Below are 18,238 nucleotides of genomic sequence, written 5' to 3'. Positions count from 1 at the left end.
AACATATATTTAATGTCAAAATTCTTTTTTCCAGAACATATGACGATGTACTTGCTCAGCAGATTGCCCAAGAACAATGAATGCATATCTGAATTAACATGCAGTGAAATCCAGTGCATATATTTCATTTAGGGCAATGGAGTCGATACAGCACAGAAACGACAGCCCAACTTGTCCATACTAACTAAGATGCCCCATGTAAGCTGGACTTATTTGCTTGCATTAAACTCATATCCCTCTAAACCATTCCTATCCATGTTCCTATCCAAATGTCTTTTAAATGTTGTTATTTTACCTGTCTCAATTACTTTCCCGTTCCCTGTACCCACCATCTTTTCTCTGAAAAAGTTATCCCTCGGGTTCCTATTAAATCTTTCTCTTATGCCCTCTTAGGCCTAAGCCCTCTAGTTCTTGATTCTAATACCCTGGGAAAAAGACTGTGCATTCACCTTATCTAATCTCCTCATGATTCTATACACCTTTGTAAGATCACTCCTCTGTCTGCGCTCCAAGGAATAAAATCCTCGCCTGCCTAACCTCTCCCTACGTCTTAGGCACTTGAGTCCTGGCACCATCCTTGTTAATCTTCTCTGTACTCTTTCCAACTACGCATTTAATTATTTTGTACCCTATATTGTTGCCTTTCGGCGAATATATATTTAATGTGGGATCAAAAGAGCATGGAGTGCAGTCGCATTCACTCTCTCCTCAGTCACTCTATAGAAGCAAAAAATAATAATTCAAGGTTGACCTCATAAATCAGGTCTGGCTCTCCATTTGAAAAGAAAAGTCAACCACTCTCCTAAACCAGAACATATTGCCCAACATTATTCTTTGCCATGCTATAAGTGGAGCTTTGATCTCAGTGTAGGTCTGGAAACTGCCACTGAGAACTTTTGAAACTGATCCTATTTGCACAGGGTTGAAGGAGGTTCATTTTTCCACACTGAGTGTGGTGAGTGAATCACAGATGTCTGACACCTTGGCAGTAATTGTGGTGGAAGACGGCTCCAAACTGAAACCTCAGAAGCATGAAGAAATATCTGTAATCGCAGGTCAACACTCTGCCTGTACGCAAGGCTTCATCATAGAAGGTTAAGCATTTCTGGAGAACCAAATATTGGCTTTTATTCTGCAACTTTTAGTCAACACCTAGATTATCTCGGTGGGACTGCAGGTGCTGGTTTACACTGAAGATAGACACAAAATGCTGGAGTAACTCAGTGGGTGAGGCAGGATCTCTGGAGAAAAAATAATAGGTGACGTTTTAAATTGAGACTCTTCAGACTTAGATTGTGTACACCTGCTACTTTCACAGGTCCTGATGTATCAAAGTACATTCAGGTCACATTCAGGCTTCACCTTTGTCCTTGTTAACCTGTCAATAGATCTGCCCAGCAGCTGGACTTGGATGTAGATTTAGATGCTGGCAGTTTGGACCTGGGCAAGTCTGGTTTTCACTCACTGGCCTCGATTCAGAGAAGGATACCAGAATAGTAGGAGCCTGGAGCAGGGCAGGCAGCAGTGGGAGTTTTACCTTCAGGGTGGGACCCAGGCAAGATCTACACAATTTGAATGAACATCCATAATAATAATAATATATTCCTTTATTCGTCCCACACTGGGGAAATTTAAGGAATAGTCATTAGATTTGGCAGGTATGTTAATAGAAGAATAGACATTATCATAGATGCAACAATGGTTACTTTATCTGACAATTTTGAATTTAATTTTATTGCTCTGCACTTTGTGGTTAGATGCCCCTTAATTTTAAAAAAATTAAATGAACCCAGTGTTGTCTACTTTTTTTAATTGATTGATTCATTAGGCTTAATTGTGGTCCACTGTATCCACTGGGCATACCCACAGGCTGCTCTCCCCACATACTTGTGCCTGGTGCACTCTGGATGGTGAGATAATCTCGCACAGCCTCCTAGAGCCCAGTAGCAAGGATTGAATGCCAGCTGGAGCCAGCACGGTGCAGTGCAGAGGTCCCGCTCCCAAACATCTCTGTCAGCCTTTTAGAGGGAACGAAGAAGGAAAACCCTGGCTTCTGTCAAAGCTCGATGCATACAAACATTTTAAAATATACTAACTAGCCCGTGGACCTGTTGGGCCCAAATCTCTCCTGCATTGGTCCAACAACCCTCTCCCCCCCACTCCCCCCTCTCCCTCCCCCCCCCCCACTCACCCACTCCATCCCCCTTAACCTCCCTTATCCCCCCCTTCCTCCACTCCCCCCTCAGCCACTCACCCAACCTCTCCATCCCCCTCAACCCCCAAACCTCTCCTGCGTTGGTCACTCACCCACTCTCCATCCCCCTCAACCCCCAAACCTCTCCTGCGTTGGTCTAGCTCCTCCCCACTTCCGCCCTCCCCTTCCCCCCACTCACCCACTCCATCCCCCCTCAACCCCCCTTATCCCCCTCCTCCTCACCCACTCCATCCCCCTTATCCCCCCTCCTCCCCATCCCCACTCCATCCCCCTTCAACACCCCCTTATCCTCCCACCTCCCCCCCTTATCTCCCCTCCCTCACCCACCCCCCCTTATGCCCCCTTCTCCCCTCCCCCCCACTCACTCACACCATCCCCCCTCAACCCCCCCCTTATCCCGCCCTCACCCCCCCCCCCACCCTCGCCCACTCCATCCCCCCATAACCCCTGTTAAAACTCCCCCAGGGGTTGTTTCAAAAACTAATATAAGCACAAATAAACAAACACTCCCACAAATATGCAAGATCAGAGTTTTAGTAATGGATAGATATCTCTTCAATCTAAAGATTTTCAAGAATTTTCTTAGAACGTTTTTATTTTAAATCACAAGATAATTTAAAAGCCATTTGAAGTAATGAAAGACATTGAACCAAAATAATAATTAGGTCTGAAGAAGGGTCTCATCCTGAAACATCACCCATTCCTTCTTTCCAGAGATGCTGCCTGTCCTGCTGAGTTACTCCAGCATTTTGTGTCTATCTTCGGTGTAAACCAATGTCTGCAGTTCCCTCCTATGAATCTGCACTTCCTATAAAATCGTATTTTTCCTCAAATTGTAGTCTGAGAATCCACCCCTGCAATCGACAGGTTGTCAGATCTGTGTAGTGTCCAAGTACTGATATTTCTCTTATAATGCTGAACAATTCAGACAAGACTGGGCTCCGCCTTTGAACCTCATAAAAATCTGTTCATAACCCGTGGAGTTCTCGTACATGAATACACGACCGGGTCAGAGTTTATTTCGAGGAGCTGTGGGCAGTGGTTGCATTTGGACAGAGTTATAAACAGAAGATAACTTTAGCAGTTTTTTTTAACCAGTAAAGCATTGCATGCTATTTTAAAGCTTATGTATGTGATTGCTCTGTCAAGCATGCTGGAGCTGTGTTGATGATAATGTTTAAATCTTTACAAGTTTTTGAAACCTGTGCTTGGAGAATAAATTTGTGAACGTCTTCACTTTTTTTGCCATGGCTCAGCTGTTGAACACAGCTCTGAATTGTCAGTCGACAATAGGCACATGACTGTGTATCTGCTAATTAGAAACACCACCAGTAATTTCAAGCAGATCCTCTTATTTTATTTGGAACAGGTTTTTTAGTGCTGGCCTCTTGTTATTTTGTTGCCGCAGGCATTTTGGAAGTGGACGCATTAACTGTGTGCCCTTGCAACGGAATACTGGATCCATACAAATATCCTCTTGTTTCAGTGGAGACGAAGGGTTATAACGTTAGGCGTAGCATTCAGTTCTAATGATTCACTTAACCTCAGAAGGATACAGTGGCATATTTTGGAGCTATTGTGGACAACGATTAAATTGTTCCTTTTCCAAATGAAGACAACTTTTGTTGCTCCTTTTGTGGACAGTTATGAGATTGTTCTTTCACCAGATGAAGATGACTTTTTGTTAATCCTATCCAGTGTGGCAAGCATCAGATCTTAAGATGGTTGAACAAGCTTGGTGTCTGGATTCTGTAATTTCAGTAATGTTCATCATAGACTCCAAACCACCCTGTTACATTTTGTTCCAAGAGCTGGGTGGCATGGGATCTCTTGCATAGTTTCTGTCAGATTTTAGGCTGCTCTTTAAGGCTTCTTGTTGAAAATAGTATGTTATATTTGATACCAAGTTAATATTGCTTAATTTAAATATCCCTCATCATTACTAACATGCACTAATCCTGTTAGAAATGTTCCATTCAAATGATAATCTATAAATACATTGGAATTGCACATACCCTGGTGATGGAAAGGCAGTATATTGGGGAATTAAGATCATTTTTTAAAAACGCGAGGTTATGATCTGAGTATAGTGAAGTTTATATTCCTTTGAATGGCACCGTTAAATGAAGTGGGAGAAAATACAAGAAAGATCAATTGAAAGTAAGTTTAAAAAAAACTGAAAACGAAATTGAAAAGCAAAACCAAATGAAATTAAACATTCCAAACACTAAAAGATGTTCATAATTTTACTGTGTCGGAAGGAACTGTAGATGCTGATTCAGACTGAGTGAAAAAGGGTTCTGAGCTGAAAGTCACCTATTCCTTTTCTCCAGAGATGCTGCCTGACCATTGAGTTACTCCAGCATTTTGTGTCAATTCTTCATAATTTCACTTTTGCTTATCAATTTCTATTATTATTTTTCCTTTCTTTTTTTTTTTACTGTATTTTTTTTCCCCATTTCCTTCATTCTTATTTTTATATTCTCCTTGAGAGTGACATTTTAATAGACGGGCAAGAAGCCAGTGGATTTGGGATCAACTGTCCACAAGTCTTTCCGGCGGGTACAATTGGTGTTATTTCCTGGGCATTGGGCAAACATCTAGCTAGCTGCCTTGAGACGACCCACTGGTGCTTGGGTAAATCAAAGGGTAAGAACTTGACTGTGTCAGAGGTTGCAGAAGGCCAGATTAATCCCAGAGCAGTATATTTACACGTCAAGGTGCCAGAAAGGTGTTCAGAACTTGTCTTTTAATGTCAGCACTTTTGCTTTCATCCATGTTTCGGTGAAATCTGGAGGAATAGAATGCTTTACCCTTGCTGCCCATACTGTTAAAATTTTATCCAGACTCGGCATATGAAGAACAAGTTTATATTGAAATCAGTGCAACAGTGAGCCTCCATTCAAATAAACATAGCACAAAAAGTAAGGAAATTTGTGTTTGGTAGATTATTTCTTTGTTGTAACAATGCTTCTTGGCAATAAATCTTATACCGTTGGAAAGCCTATTTATTTCCCTTTTAAATGATGCCACATTTGTAAGGAACATGCATTTGTGGGATGAGCAGCAGAGCTGAGTATATGGATTGCGCCCATGAAAAATTTGCCAAATCTTCTCTGCCAATGCCAAACAGCTTATTCTGCTGTTGCTATTGACTCTTGTTTTGAGCTTCTGGTACCCCCAGATGCTGACAATCAGGTGCCTGATTGGCACCTGATTGGCAGCATCTGTGAGCATGGGCCCTGCTACAGTGGTCAGTAGGTGTCTGCTCCAAGAATCGGCATGCCACGTTTGACTGATCTGGATAGGCCCCGTGCGATAGGGCAACTTCAAGCTGGTGTTCCGCAAAACCAAGTTGCGGCATTATTTGGAGTGAGCCCTAGTACCATCTCCAAAGTGAAGGCCATGTTCCATATAACGGGGGATGTCAGAGACAGGCCACGAAGTGGGCGTCCCAAGAAGACGACACCCGAAGAAGACCGTTTCCTCACCCTGTCAGCACTTAGGAACCGTAGGCTGTCTTCTACAGATTTGCAGTCAAGGTTTGCAGGACGATATGGCCGACGGTTCTCTGCCCAGACAATTCGGAACAGACTGCACGCAGCCGATCTCCGGTCTCATAGGGCTGCCAGGAGGCCTGCCATGACTGCCCTTCACCGTCAGGCCCGTATGCGCTGGTGTCGGCAACACATGCACTGGAACCTAAACATGTGGAGGAACGTTATGTTGAGCGATGAGTCCAGATTCTGCCTACGGTAGTTGGATCATAGGGACAAAGTGTGGAGAAGACGCGGAGAACGCTATGCTGATTGCTGCACCGATAGAGTAACATCTTTTGGTGGAGGCAGTGTGATGGTGTGGGGCGGCATCTCCCTCACTGGAAAAACGAGGCTTGTCATCATTGGAGGCAATCTCAATGCAGAGAGATATCGAGATGAGATTCTACAACCAGTGGCAATCCCATATCTCCACAGTCTGGGACCGAACTCTATCCTCCAAGATGACAATGCTCGCCCCCACAGAGCAGGGTTTCTCAGAGACTACCTCCAGAATTTGGGAGTGGAGAGGATGGAATGGCCTGCCAGCAGTCCTGACCTCAACCCCATTGAACACTTGTGGGATCAGCTTGGGCGTGCTGTTCGTGCCAGAGTGACCAACACAACCACGTTGGCTGACTTGCGACAAATGCTGGTTGAAGAATGGGATGCCATCCCACAACAGTGTGTGACCAGGCTGGTGACCAGCATGCGGAGGAGGTGCCGGGCTGTTGTGGCTGTGTATGGTTCTTCCACAGGCTACTGAGGCTCCTGTTTATTAAATGAATAAATTGTTAAATTGCCAATATGTCTTGTTTCTTCAGACTTCAATCATCCAATCCACCAAACAACACCGAACAAGAGTCAATGGCAGAATAAGCTGTTTGGCATTGGCAGAGAAGATTTGGCAGATTTTTCATGGGCACAACCCACATACTCAGCGCTGCTGCTCATCCCACAAATGCATGTTCCTTACAAATGTGGCACCATTTAAAAGGGAAATAAACAGGCTTTCCAACGGTATAAGATTTATTGCCAAGAAGCATTGTTACAACAAAGAAATAATCTACCAAACACAAATTTCCTTACTTTTTATGCTATGTTTATATCGGATAGAATGTGCACCTTTAATGCTGATTTCTGAATAAACTATGAACTAGTCTCAGGACAATTTGTGGAGAATAACTGTGTGAATCTCACGTGGTAAGGCCATGATGGGGATGATGTGGATGCAGGAGGTGCCAGAACAGCATCTGAACAGGAAACAAAAAGTTGATGAGCTAATTTAAACAGCTGGTTCAGCTGAGCGCAGTGCAAACTTGAAGAGATGTTACTCTCCTTCTGACCAGGCTCATTGCAACCCTTAGGACTGGACATAGAATTCAACAGTCATGCATAACCAGCCTTTCCACTTTTATGAGAATTGGCCAGTTCTGATGAAAAGTCATTAACCTATATTGTTAAGCCAGTAGTTGTTCTCCACAAATCCTGCCTCTGTTTTATTTTGTCTCGCGTAGTTGTGGCGCTTTCTTTCCTTTCTCTCTTTCTCATTCCCTTTGCACACTTCCTTCAGACCGTTGCAATTTATGACCCAGAGTCACCAGAACCACTTGAACATTCAGTCTCTCTTAGTCTCAAACTCATCACACACATTCTCTTTGTTCGTTTCATCTCTCTTCCTTCCCACAATTTAAAGCGCGTTTGCTGGCTAAGTTTTCTGGTTCTGAGTGGTAATTATTTATTTCATTATGTCTCCAGCCTGATGTGTTGAGTAGGTGTAGCACTTTTTTCCAGATATTTCAGCATCTGCAGTGTTTTGCTTCCAATGTTTTATATCTGTTTGTTTTCTTTGCCTTTTGCATTCAGTTCTCTGTTTTCATTCATCTCCTATTTACATCTGCAGCAAGGTCAAATATGATCAATAAACCTTTGCCAATGGAGCCACCACCTCTGTCACTTATGTAATCTGTTTTCACAAATCTCCTGTGTAGGAAGGAACTGCAGATGCTGGTTTAAACCGAAGATAGACAAGACATTGGAGTAACTCAATGGGTCAGAGAGCATCTCTGGAGAAAAGGGATAAGTGACCTTTTGGGTTGAGACCCTTCTTCAGACTTAGACTCTAAAGAAGGGTCCTGATCCGAAACATCACCTACTCCTTTTCTCCTGAGATGCCGTCTGGCCCACTGTGTTACTCCAACTTTTTGTGTCTGTCTCTCGTTTCCTCCTGAGTACAAGTTTTCTTTTTGTTCTTTACACTTCCCACCTACCTCTTGTGCAACATAAAACATGTTTAATTTCTAACTTTATTCTGACGAAAAGTAATCAGCAACATTATGTTTCTGCCTTTATTGATATTGGCTGACTTTTTGAGTATTTCCTGCATTTTTCGGTTTATGCTTTTCAGAATTGCAAGGAAGATTTTAAGAAGCAAATACTTGTGCATGATTTTAATGCCTACTTTTTTTTACCACTTTCCACCACATTCGGAATAAACACTCTGTCGGTGTACTCCTTTGTGATCTTTGCGATTATCATTATTTTGAGTGAAACATTGCTACAATAACTTTGCCTCAAGTTGAGCTGAACAAACACTAAGGTAAAAACAAAAATCCTAAAATTTCTCTCTTATGTGTTGTCAAATATAGGATGTCTTGATTATAAAAGAAGATCAATGAAGAATCAGTTTACATTGAAACAATTCTGTACCTGGTTCATGGTTGAATGATGAATTGATGTGGTAATAGTGTGGAAAATATTTCTGCTGTAGGCAGTAAGGGAAATATATTAATAATGAGATCTATTGAAAGGTCTCGTTTAAGCATAGCAAATGAGTTAAACAGCATATCTGGGCAAATTGCATTTCACACTAATTAATGCTTTATTCACAGAAAGCTTCCTGTTTTAATTTGTTTTTAAGTAAATAGGTTTACCATTTTGTTTTTGCAAGTACTTTTTCTCATTCTGCATATTGTGTTGTGCAGATGCAGCTGTTGGATACGTTCCCAGTGGAGGGAGGCCAGAAAGATCCCAAGCAGCGTTATATTCCTTTCCTGCCAGGTAAAGTAACACTGCTGTCTATTTTCTCCCCCCTATCATCTTTCTCCCTTAAGTTCTGTTCTTTAGGTCCCAAAGGTGGGACTGGCAGATGTCTATCTGCAATAGTCAGAATATAATGCACAAGTGCACAATGGATTTTGGTTGTAAAATGTTACAATTGTCTTCATGACATCAGTGCTATGATTGCATGTCTGAAAACAAGATTTGCTCATTCAGATAATGCTTCTGGGATTAAATGTACTGGGTGTGTGATCCACATAAAATAGCCACATAAAATAGCAATATTGCAGATTGGAAAGGCACACTTTTAGCTCTGCTCAATGTGTTGCATTGGGAGTGGAAGAGATGTTTTTAGCCATTGTTCCCATTCAAAATCCAGTGATTACAAAGTTGCGTGTGACTGGGTGTGCTCATAAATAGCTTGTATATCTTGGATACATAGAGTGCTTGCATTGTTTGTGCGTACACAGGTGAGTCGTCACTATTACAAGCCAGGGGGCGAAAGATAATACATGTGTTTCAGAAGCACAATTTGTGATAAATACTAAATTTATGGATTCATATAAAAAATTGTTACACTAACTCCATAAGCTGCATAAAGAGGCATCACAGGCAAATTTGGTCAGCATTCCCCACTGCTGGAATAGGTTAGCTTGAAGCTGGGGAAAAAAAGCGCTTTTTTTTTCATTTGGTTAACAGTAGATAGGGTGGCACTGTGGACAGTGGTAGAGTTGTTGCCTTAGAGCATCAGAGACCCAGGTTCAATTCTGAATATGGGTGCTGTCTGTATGGAGTTTGTACGTTCCCTCGGTGATCACGTGGGTTTTCTCCGGGTGCTCTGGTTTCCTCCCACACTCCAAAGACATACAGGTTTGTTGGTTAATTGGCTTTGGTAAAATTGTAAATTGTTCCTAGTGTGTAGGGTAGTGCTAGTCTATGGGGATCGCTGGTCGCCATGGACTAGGTGGGCCAAAGGACATGTTTTAGCGCTGTATCTCTAAACTAAATAGTATAGCCTGTGGGTGAGAACATGGTGGCAAAGTCAATTCAGCGAAGTTTAGTGACCATGCGGGGTTTTGTTTTTACAATAAGGATTGATTTATAATCCAGCACACAATAATTTACCTAAATTGGTTGATTATTTTCAATAAAAATATCATTATTTGTGATATAAACAACATGTTGGTAAGCAGTTTCTTTCATATTCAACTGATTAAAAAATATATAATCTAAGATGCCATTAGCCCACTGATTCCATAAAATGTAATTGTGGTTGGTAAATGGACTTAGTGCAACAGTTATGTAGTTGAAAGACCAGTGAGCACCGAAGTCTGCTATGATATTAGACAAAATGTATAAAGAGAAACTCTAGCTATTTGATTATATGATCGTGCACAAAGGTTGATATCTTAGCAGCGGTTTGACAGCATGTGTGATGTGATGAGACTGGAACTGATGAGAACCAGGAGAAAGACACAGTAGTACTTTTTTTAAATTTAAAAGTTCAGCTTTCAAACTCCTATTTCCAGCAACTTAATGCTTTATTATTTTCCAATTTCAGCTCTCTGCCATCTTGATTTATTATTTTAGAATTGTAATCTCAGTTTTCTCAGTCTGCAGTTCGTCTTGCTTTCTTTGCTCATCAGAGTGAGGGGGTGGTTTGATATTTTGCAGTTCCAATAGCACCATTGCTCAGCAGACTGAATGCATGAGCTTTCAGTTCCAGCCAAATATCTGACCCGAAGATTTGTTCTGACCTTAGTTTGAAAGGGCACCTCGCTGAAAGAAGCACCATAGTCACAGATTCTTGCTGCTTCGAGCTGCACTTTTTGCATTTGTATATTGTAAACTTTCCAGTTAAAGTAACAATGCTTTACGTATAGAATAGCTTACTGTACCAGCAAATATAAAGCTTAATACCGATTTTCATTGTCCTTTTAGTTATCTGATTGGTTGTTATGTACAAAATTACAAATGTGCACAAATGTTTGACCATTGATTTTGCAGAGTCTGGAGTTGTTATTCCCTTGTGCTTATGTCTGGATCTCAGCTTCATATTTCCCATTTTCTAACAAAAGCGAAGTAAAACTGAAAGTAGCATTGAAATGAGCAAATATAGCCTCCGTTGCGGGTGTATTTTTTGTATCAGTTATCGCATTATGTTTAGCGAGCATTGGTATTTATATTTACTGAGTTTATCCATATTATTTAAAAAGCTGCAAAGTATAATGTATCAAGAGTCAAGATCAAGAGTGTTTATTGTCATATATACCGAATGGAACAGTGAAATTCTTACTTGCAGCAGTCGTACAACAGGTTGATAAACACGGTTCTTAACAGATAATATAACGAACGAACAGAAGAAAATGCAGTTCAATAAATTAAAAAACCCCAATATAGTGCTAAAACAAGACAAAGCCTAAAGTCCTTGGTGAAACCCAGTTAGTTTGTAGTTCGATGCTGATGGTGTTTATAGTGTTCCATAGCGTAATGATTGGTTGTATGGAAATGCACATTAAGATGGTGCTATAAATTGTAACTACGCTACTTCTTTGCAAGCATGCCATTCCAGAAACGTCAATGTAGCTACAAGAAACACAAACAGCCGCTGACTTTGATCTCATGACGAGGTAATTTCCATTGAGAATAGGGTAGGCAGTGTGTGGGGTTATTCCTGAGTAACACTAGAACACAGTGGCTAATTCCATTGAGAATGTGGGCCTGAATTGGAATGATGGGTTGGAGATGGGAGAAGATGCTGAAGCCAGGCCTCTCCAAGTGATGACCATGTAACATGGAAGCGATGCTGACCACCAGGGGCGGCATCCGTGTGATTGACTCATACTCCCACCAATGAAGAGGTCCTTCCTCGGACCATTCAGCTATCTGGCTCGTCGTAATTTAGACTTTAGACTTCAGAGATACAGCGCAGAAACAGGCCCCTTCGGCCCACCGAGTCCACGCCGACCAGCGATCAGCCTGTATGCTAACACACTCCTACATACTAGGAACAATTTTGCAACTTACCAAACCCAATAAACATACAAACCTCTATGTATTTGGAGGGTGGAAGGAAACCGGAGCATCCCACGTGGTCAAAGGGAGAATATACGGACTCCGTACAGACAGCACCCGTCGTCAGGATCGAATCCAGGTCTCTGGTGTTATAAGGCAGCAACACTATCGCTGCGCCACCATGCTGCCCTTGTTCATGTGGTGGTCCAATTAATATATCCTGACAATGGCTCCGGCAATGACTGCTCCTCATTGGACACAAGCAGACCTTCACCTTCCTGTTAAGGCCTGTCATCCCAGTGAATGGACAAGCAGTTTCTTCAATGTATATTTGTGTTCCGATCTTGAGAAATGGTTTTGGGTAGACTGATGGGACTGAAGGCTGATAAATCCCCAGGGCCTGATGGTCTGCATCCCAGAGTATTTAAGGAGGTGGCTCTAGAAATAGTGGAAGCATTGGAGATCATTTTTCAATGTTCTATAGATTCAGGATCAGTTCCTGTGGATTGGAGGATAGCAAATGTTATCCCACTTTTTAAGAAAGGAGGGAGAGAGGAAACGGGTAATTATAGACCAGTTAGTCTGACATCAGTGGTGGGGAAGATGCTGGAGTCAATTATAAAAGACGAAATTGCTGAGCATTTGGATAGCAGTAACGGGATCATTCCGAGTCAGCATGGATTTACGAAGGGGAAATCATGCTTGACAAATCTACTGGAATTTTTTGAGGATGTAACTAGGAAAATTGACAAGGGAGAGTCAGTGGATGTGGTGTACCTCGACTTTCAGAAAGCCTTCGACAAGGTCCCACATAGGAGATTAGTGGGCAAAATTAGGGCACATGGTATTGGGGGTAGGGTACTGACATGGATAGAAAATTGGTTGACAGACAGAAAGCAAAGAGTGGGGATAAATGGGTCCCTTTCGGAATGGCAGGCAGTGACCAGTGGGGTACCGCAAGGTTCGGGGCTGGGACCCCAGCTATTTACGATATACATTAATGACTTAGACGAAGGGATTAAAAGTACCATTAGCAAATTTGCAGATGATACTAAGTTGGGGGGTAGTGTGAATTGTGAGGAAGATGCAATAAGGCTGCAGGGTGACTTGGACAGGTTGTGTGAGTGGGCGGATACATGGCAGATGCAGTTTAATGTAGATAAGTGTGAGGTTATTCACTTTGGAAGTAAGAATAGAAAGGCAGATTATTATCTGAATGGTGTCAAGTTAGGAGGAGGGGGAGTTCAACGAGATCTGGGTGTCCTAGTGCATCAGTCAATGAAAGGAAGCATGCAGGTTCAGCAGGCAGTGAAGAAAGCCAATGGAATGTTGGCCTTCGTAACAAGAGGAGTTGAGTATAGGAACAAAGAGGTCCTTCTACAGTTGTACCGGGCCCTGGTGAGACCGCACCTGGAGTACTGTGTGCAGTTTTGGTCTCCAAATTTGAGGAAGGATATTCTTGCTATGGAGGGCGTGCAGTGTAGGTTCACTAGGTTAATTCCCGGAATGGCGGGACTGTCGTATGTTGAAAGGCTGGAGCGATTGGGCTTGTATACACTGGAATTTAGAAGGATGAGGGGGGATCTTATTGAAACATATAAGATAATTAGGGGATTGGACACATTAGAGGCAGATAACATGTTCCCAATGTTGGGGGAGTCCAGAACAAGGGGCCACAGTTTGAGAATAAGGGGTAGGCCATTTAGAACGGAGATGAGGAAGAACTTTTTCAGTCAGAGGGTGGTGAAGGTGTGGAATTCTCTGCCTCAGAAGGCAGTGGAGGCCAGTTCGTTGGATGCTTTCAAGAGAGAGCTGGATAGAGCTCTTAAGGATAGCGGAGTGAGGGGGTATGGGGAGAAGGCAGGAACGGGGTACTGATTGAGAGTGATCAGCCATGATCGCATTGAATGGCGGTGCTGGCTCGAAGGGCTGAATGGCCTACTCCTGCACCTATTGTCTATTGTCTATTGAGACACCAACAGCCAGCACTCATTGCACACTGCTGATTTCTCCCTGTTTCATGCCCAGTAACTTCCAAGCATAACAAGTGGCAATTGGATTTCACAATTGATATTTTGCTTTAAGCCTGTTGTGCAAAGCTGCATGTTGAACTTTAATCTCCATGTTTACATTGAAACTGGCAAATTAGTTGATGGTTAAAACTTTTCCCTAGTGATTGTACTGCTATATATTATCTTATGTCAGTTGTCAATGGCAAAAATAAGCATGTTCCCACAACTGATTTCATCAGTCAAGATCATGCACCACCTCAAGTTGAAGACTTTGCAATCACAAAACATTCTACAGCTACCATTAGAATATATTGGCTGGTGATTAAAGTTATCGTGATAAAACCTCAGAATTTTAGAACTCTGTTGGCATAGGGGCTATGATATGGATTAAAAACTAAGTCTTGTAAATGCAGTCCTTGATACGTGAGGTCACTGGTCTGTAACTCATTGCTCAAGTAGTCGGGTCACCTGCATTCATTGACCTGAAGATTGTGCAGCATACTTTTTGTTTATGTAACCCATGGTTCAGGATCACTGCGTGAGCTTCCAGGAACAGAGCTTTGCTGCAGGCTGTGATTTCCCTATTTGCTTCCACTATTTTATCACATCCAAAGGTACTAATGGGTCAAACTTTGTACTTTATTTACGGATCAATGTGTAGCAGTGGGCAGATGGAAGGAAGAGACAAGTGGCCAATGTGGACATTTGTGTGCAAGTGAAATTTAGGAAAACAGGGGCAAATAAAAAGAAATGTCACAGGCATATGACAGAATTTCTGAAAGTTAATAATTCTGAAAAGGGTATTTCAACTCGATATAATTTTTATTTTTAATTCTGGCTAAAAAGACACGAAATTAAAACATGGAAAAGTAATGGATAAGAAAACTCAATTTACAGGTGAGTTTCAATTCAAGTGACCAGAGGCCCAACATCAAACAAAACATTTTATTGTTCCTGAACTGTGTTGCTTGGGGTTGACAGATAGAGGCTTCCCTCTTTGCCTCTTCATTGCACCAATCAGTAGGTCCATGTAGATGGAAGGAGCTACAAACAAACACAGCCATAACAGATGTGTATGACGCTGTTTCTTCAATTTCTACTTTTGAGCTTTTTTGAGGAGGTGATGAAGATGATTGATGAGGTGCACATTGTCGACATGTATTTTAGTAAGGATTTTGATAAAGACCCTCATTGTAGACAAAGATAAAAGTTCAATCAGAAGAATTAATCAGAAATTTGACTGTCCTCCTGATTAAAACGTTATCTTCGTATGCCTCGTTGTCGCCTTCCCCTAGCTAGCAATGATCTATTCTACATTTTCCTTGAGGTTCATCCCCTTTGATCTCTCATTTCACACCTTACCCTTCCATACCTCTTTCTCCAGCTCCCCTGCCTCTCAGCCTGAAGAAGGCTCTCTCCCCGAAACATCACCCATTCCTTCTATCCAGAGATGCTACCTGTCCTGCTGAGTTGCTCCAGCGTTTTGTGACATCACAAGTCTTCTGCTTTTTTCCTAACTTTCACCACCCCATTCATTATTGCTCCTGAGCATGCTGTCCTACATCGTTAAAAGGTGCTGAGCTCGTAAGGTCCCATTTGTGTTTCCAATTCATTCATGGCCTATGCTCTATTCTATTAACCTATTCTACAGTAGCTGTAATACTCGCTCATTTAGTTACTTTTCATTTTACAAACATCCCCAAAATTGCTCTGCCATTGATGGCCCTAAGCTGTGGAATTCCCTCTAATATCTCTGTGCCTCCTTATTGTGGAAGCTCCATGAAACCTAGTATTTTTATGTAGGTTTTAATTAAATGTCCAAATACGTGTGATAAGTCCATTTTGTTTTGCATGTTAATGGTGCCATGGGCCACTCTGTGCTACACAGGTCTCAATGTATTGTTGATTACCATTGGTTACAGGTAATACATTGGGTTAATAAAGCTGTTACTAGCTTTATTCGAGACAGAAGAAACTGCAGATGCTGGAATTATGCTGGAGGAACTCAGTGGGAGGGATGTGTTGTGCTGGGTCCCTTTTTTTTAGTCTGATGGAGGTGATGGGCGAGAGGTGGGTGTAGTAAAGCCTGTTTTTTAAAAAAAACATCTTTTTAAAGCAAAAGACTTTGAACCTTTTTCAATAAAAGGCTCTTAATGTGAGGAAGACGCGAGTAAGGATGATTTTCTGCTATTCCTTTGTTACTGTCTTACATTGTAAAGCGTCTTTGAGTATATGAAAAGCGCTATATAAAAAAATAAATAAAAAATAAATATTATTATTGTTATCTCAGTGTTTAAAAACAAAGCATTATGTTATCCTTTGGATGAATTATCAGATAATGAGTTATCTACAAGGGGGTCCTAATAGGTTTTCCCCTGCTGTTCAAGCAATTTATCCCATATAGTTTAAGGAAAGATTGTAAATTCCTTCAATCTCACCATGTGCTCTGGTTTCTGTGTTTCACTGAGCCACACATACACAAACAAAACAAAGTTTAAGCATTTTATCCTGTCTGTGGAGTCTGCTGGTCGAATAAGATGTGTCATGTCAGATCAATGCAAGACTAGCTTGAGTCTGTACGTTACATTTCTCAATTCTTGCAGCATCATCGTGGTCAAGAACCAAGCAGGAACTGACATGTCTTTTTCAATCATGTCACTGTTCCCCATTGAAATGTGATAAATTGGTAAATCGGGATTATTGCACAAGCCTTAGCAAAAACAAGATTTGTTTTTGTGAAATGCTAATCTCTTCCCAGTGATGTTATGTTTAGAAGCAAGGAACTGGTTTACACAAAAGAACACAAAGTGCTGAGTATCACTCAAAGTGCTGGCTCTTTATAACTGGGTTACATTTCCTGGCGACCCAAGGTGACATTCCTTGTGCTACTTGTGAATATTGGGGGCATTAGAGCTCAATCTGCTCCTTGTCAGAAAACGATGTGAGTGTACTTTCCATCAGATGCCATTAGAACTTGATTAGGATCAGCAATACTACCTGCAATTTCTTCCTCTGCCTACCTCCCTCCTTAACCCAAGTGTTCTGAAGTCTAACTGCGTCTCTCCAGTTTTTGTGACCTGGCACTTCGGTGTTATGTTAAAGAAGAATGTTTTTAGTAGATTCAATGTAGCACATCTTTTGCTTATTTAATCTTCCTCTTTATTTGATACTAGCAAAGCGGGCCCGTTGGGCCCGTCCCCACACCCCCCATTCTCTCCTCCCCCAGCCCCACCCTTACTCTCCAAGTGTGCCCGTTGGGCCCGTCCTCCTGATCTGTGTATGTCAAGTGACCACTATAACTTTCTTTTTTTTTTTTTCCTAATCAGATGTGCAGCACTTTGGTCAACGTGGGTTGTTTTGAAATGTGCTATACAAATAAAATTGACTTGACTTGACTTGACTTGACTTGCAATAACAAAAAAAAACTACCTTAAAACAATCAGTGCTTTTCTGGAAACATTTCGAAACAATGTAGCCGTCACAAGCTGAAGACTAAATCTGCACCGCAGCGCCCCCCTGAAAAAGGGGGGGCAGCGCTTTAAAACCTCTGTAACTTAAAAAACACGCGACCAAATTAAATGAAAATATCACGGCCGAGCGAGCGCGAGATTGGCGATTGAGGCAGTGCGAAAACCGTCGCGCTACGGTTCGCCGTTTTGCCGCAATCGCTGTTACGTATATATCAGGCCAAACCACAAAAAAAAACATGTACAAGATCTGAGTTTTAATAGTATACTAGCAAAGCGGGCCCGTTGGGCCCGTCCCCACACCCCCCATTCTCTCCTCCCCCAGCCCCACTCTTACTCTCCAAGTGTGCCTGTTGGGCCCGTCCTCCTGATCTGTGTATGTCAAGTGACTAACAAAAAAACCCACTTTAAAACAAGCAGTGATCTGGAAACTTTTTGAAACAATGTAGCCGTTTTTTGAAACAATGTAGCTGTCACAAGCTGCACAAGCTGAAGGCTCAAGCTGAAGGCTCAAGCTGAAGGCTAAATCTGCACCGCAGCGCCCCCCTGAAAAGGGGGGGGGGGGGGGCAGCGCTTTACAACCTCTGTAACTTAAAAAACACGCGACCAAAGCAAATGAAAATATCACGGCCGGTCGTTTGGGAGGTTGGCGATTAAGGCGGTGTGAAAACCGTCACGCTACTGTTCACCGGTTTTCCGCAATCGCTGTTACGCGCGAACATATCAAATAATTCAGGTCAAACCCAAAAAATATATATATAGAAGATCTGAGTTTTAATAGTATACTAGCACAAGTGTGCCCGTTGGGCCCGTCCTCGTAGGGTTTCCATTGTAACCGGGAGGGGAGTGGGGGGGGGGAAGGGGAGGGAGGGAGGAAGGGGGGGAGGGAGGGGGAGGGAGGGGGGAGGGAGGAGGGGAGGGGAGGGGGGAGGG

The 18,238-nt window shown here is 42.3% G+C and overlaps 1 protein-coding gene across 2 annotated transcripts in view; it reads left to right on the top strand.

Moving 5' to 3' along the window:
• The window catches only part of sh3pxd2b (SH3 and PX domains 2B), a 213,176-nt gene that overhangs the window by 56,899 nt on the left and 138,039 nt on the right, over positions 1-18,238 (top strand). For both annotated transcript variants that reach the window (XM_078411577.1, XM_078411576.1), the window contains exon 3: positions 8,736-8,811. In XM_078411577.1, coding sequence (XP_078267703.1) covers positions 8,736-8,811 — 76 coding nt within the window. The remainder of the gene's footprint in view (positions 1-8,735; positions 8,812-18,238) is intronic.

This window comes from Rhinoraja longicauda, chromosome 14 (genome assembly GCF_053455715.1).
Source record: "Rhinoraja longicauda isolate Sanriku21f chromosome 14, sRhiLon1.1, whole genome shotgun sequence".
NCBI lineage: Eukaryota > Metazoa > Chordata > Chondrichthyes > Rajiformes > Arhynchobatidae > Rhinoraja > Rhinoraja longicauda.
The sequence above is the reverse complement of the archived record's forward strand: the minus strand, read 5'-3'. Positions and strand labels throughout refer to the sequence as shown.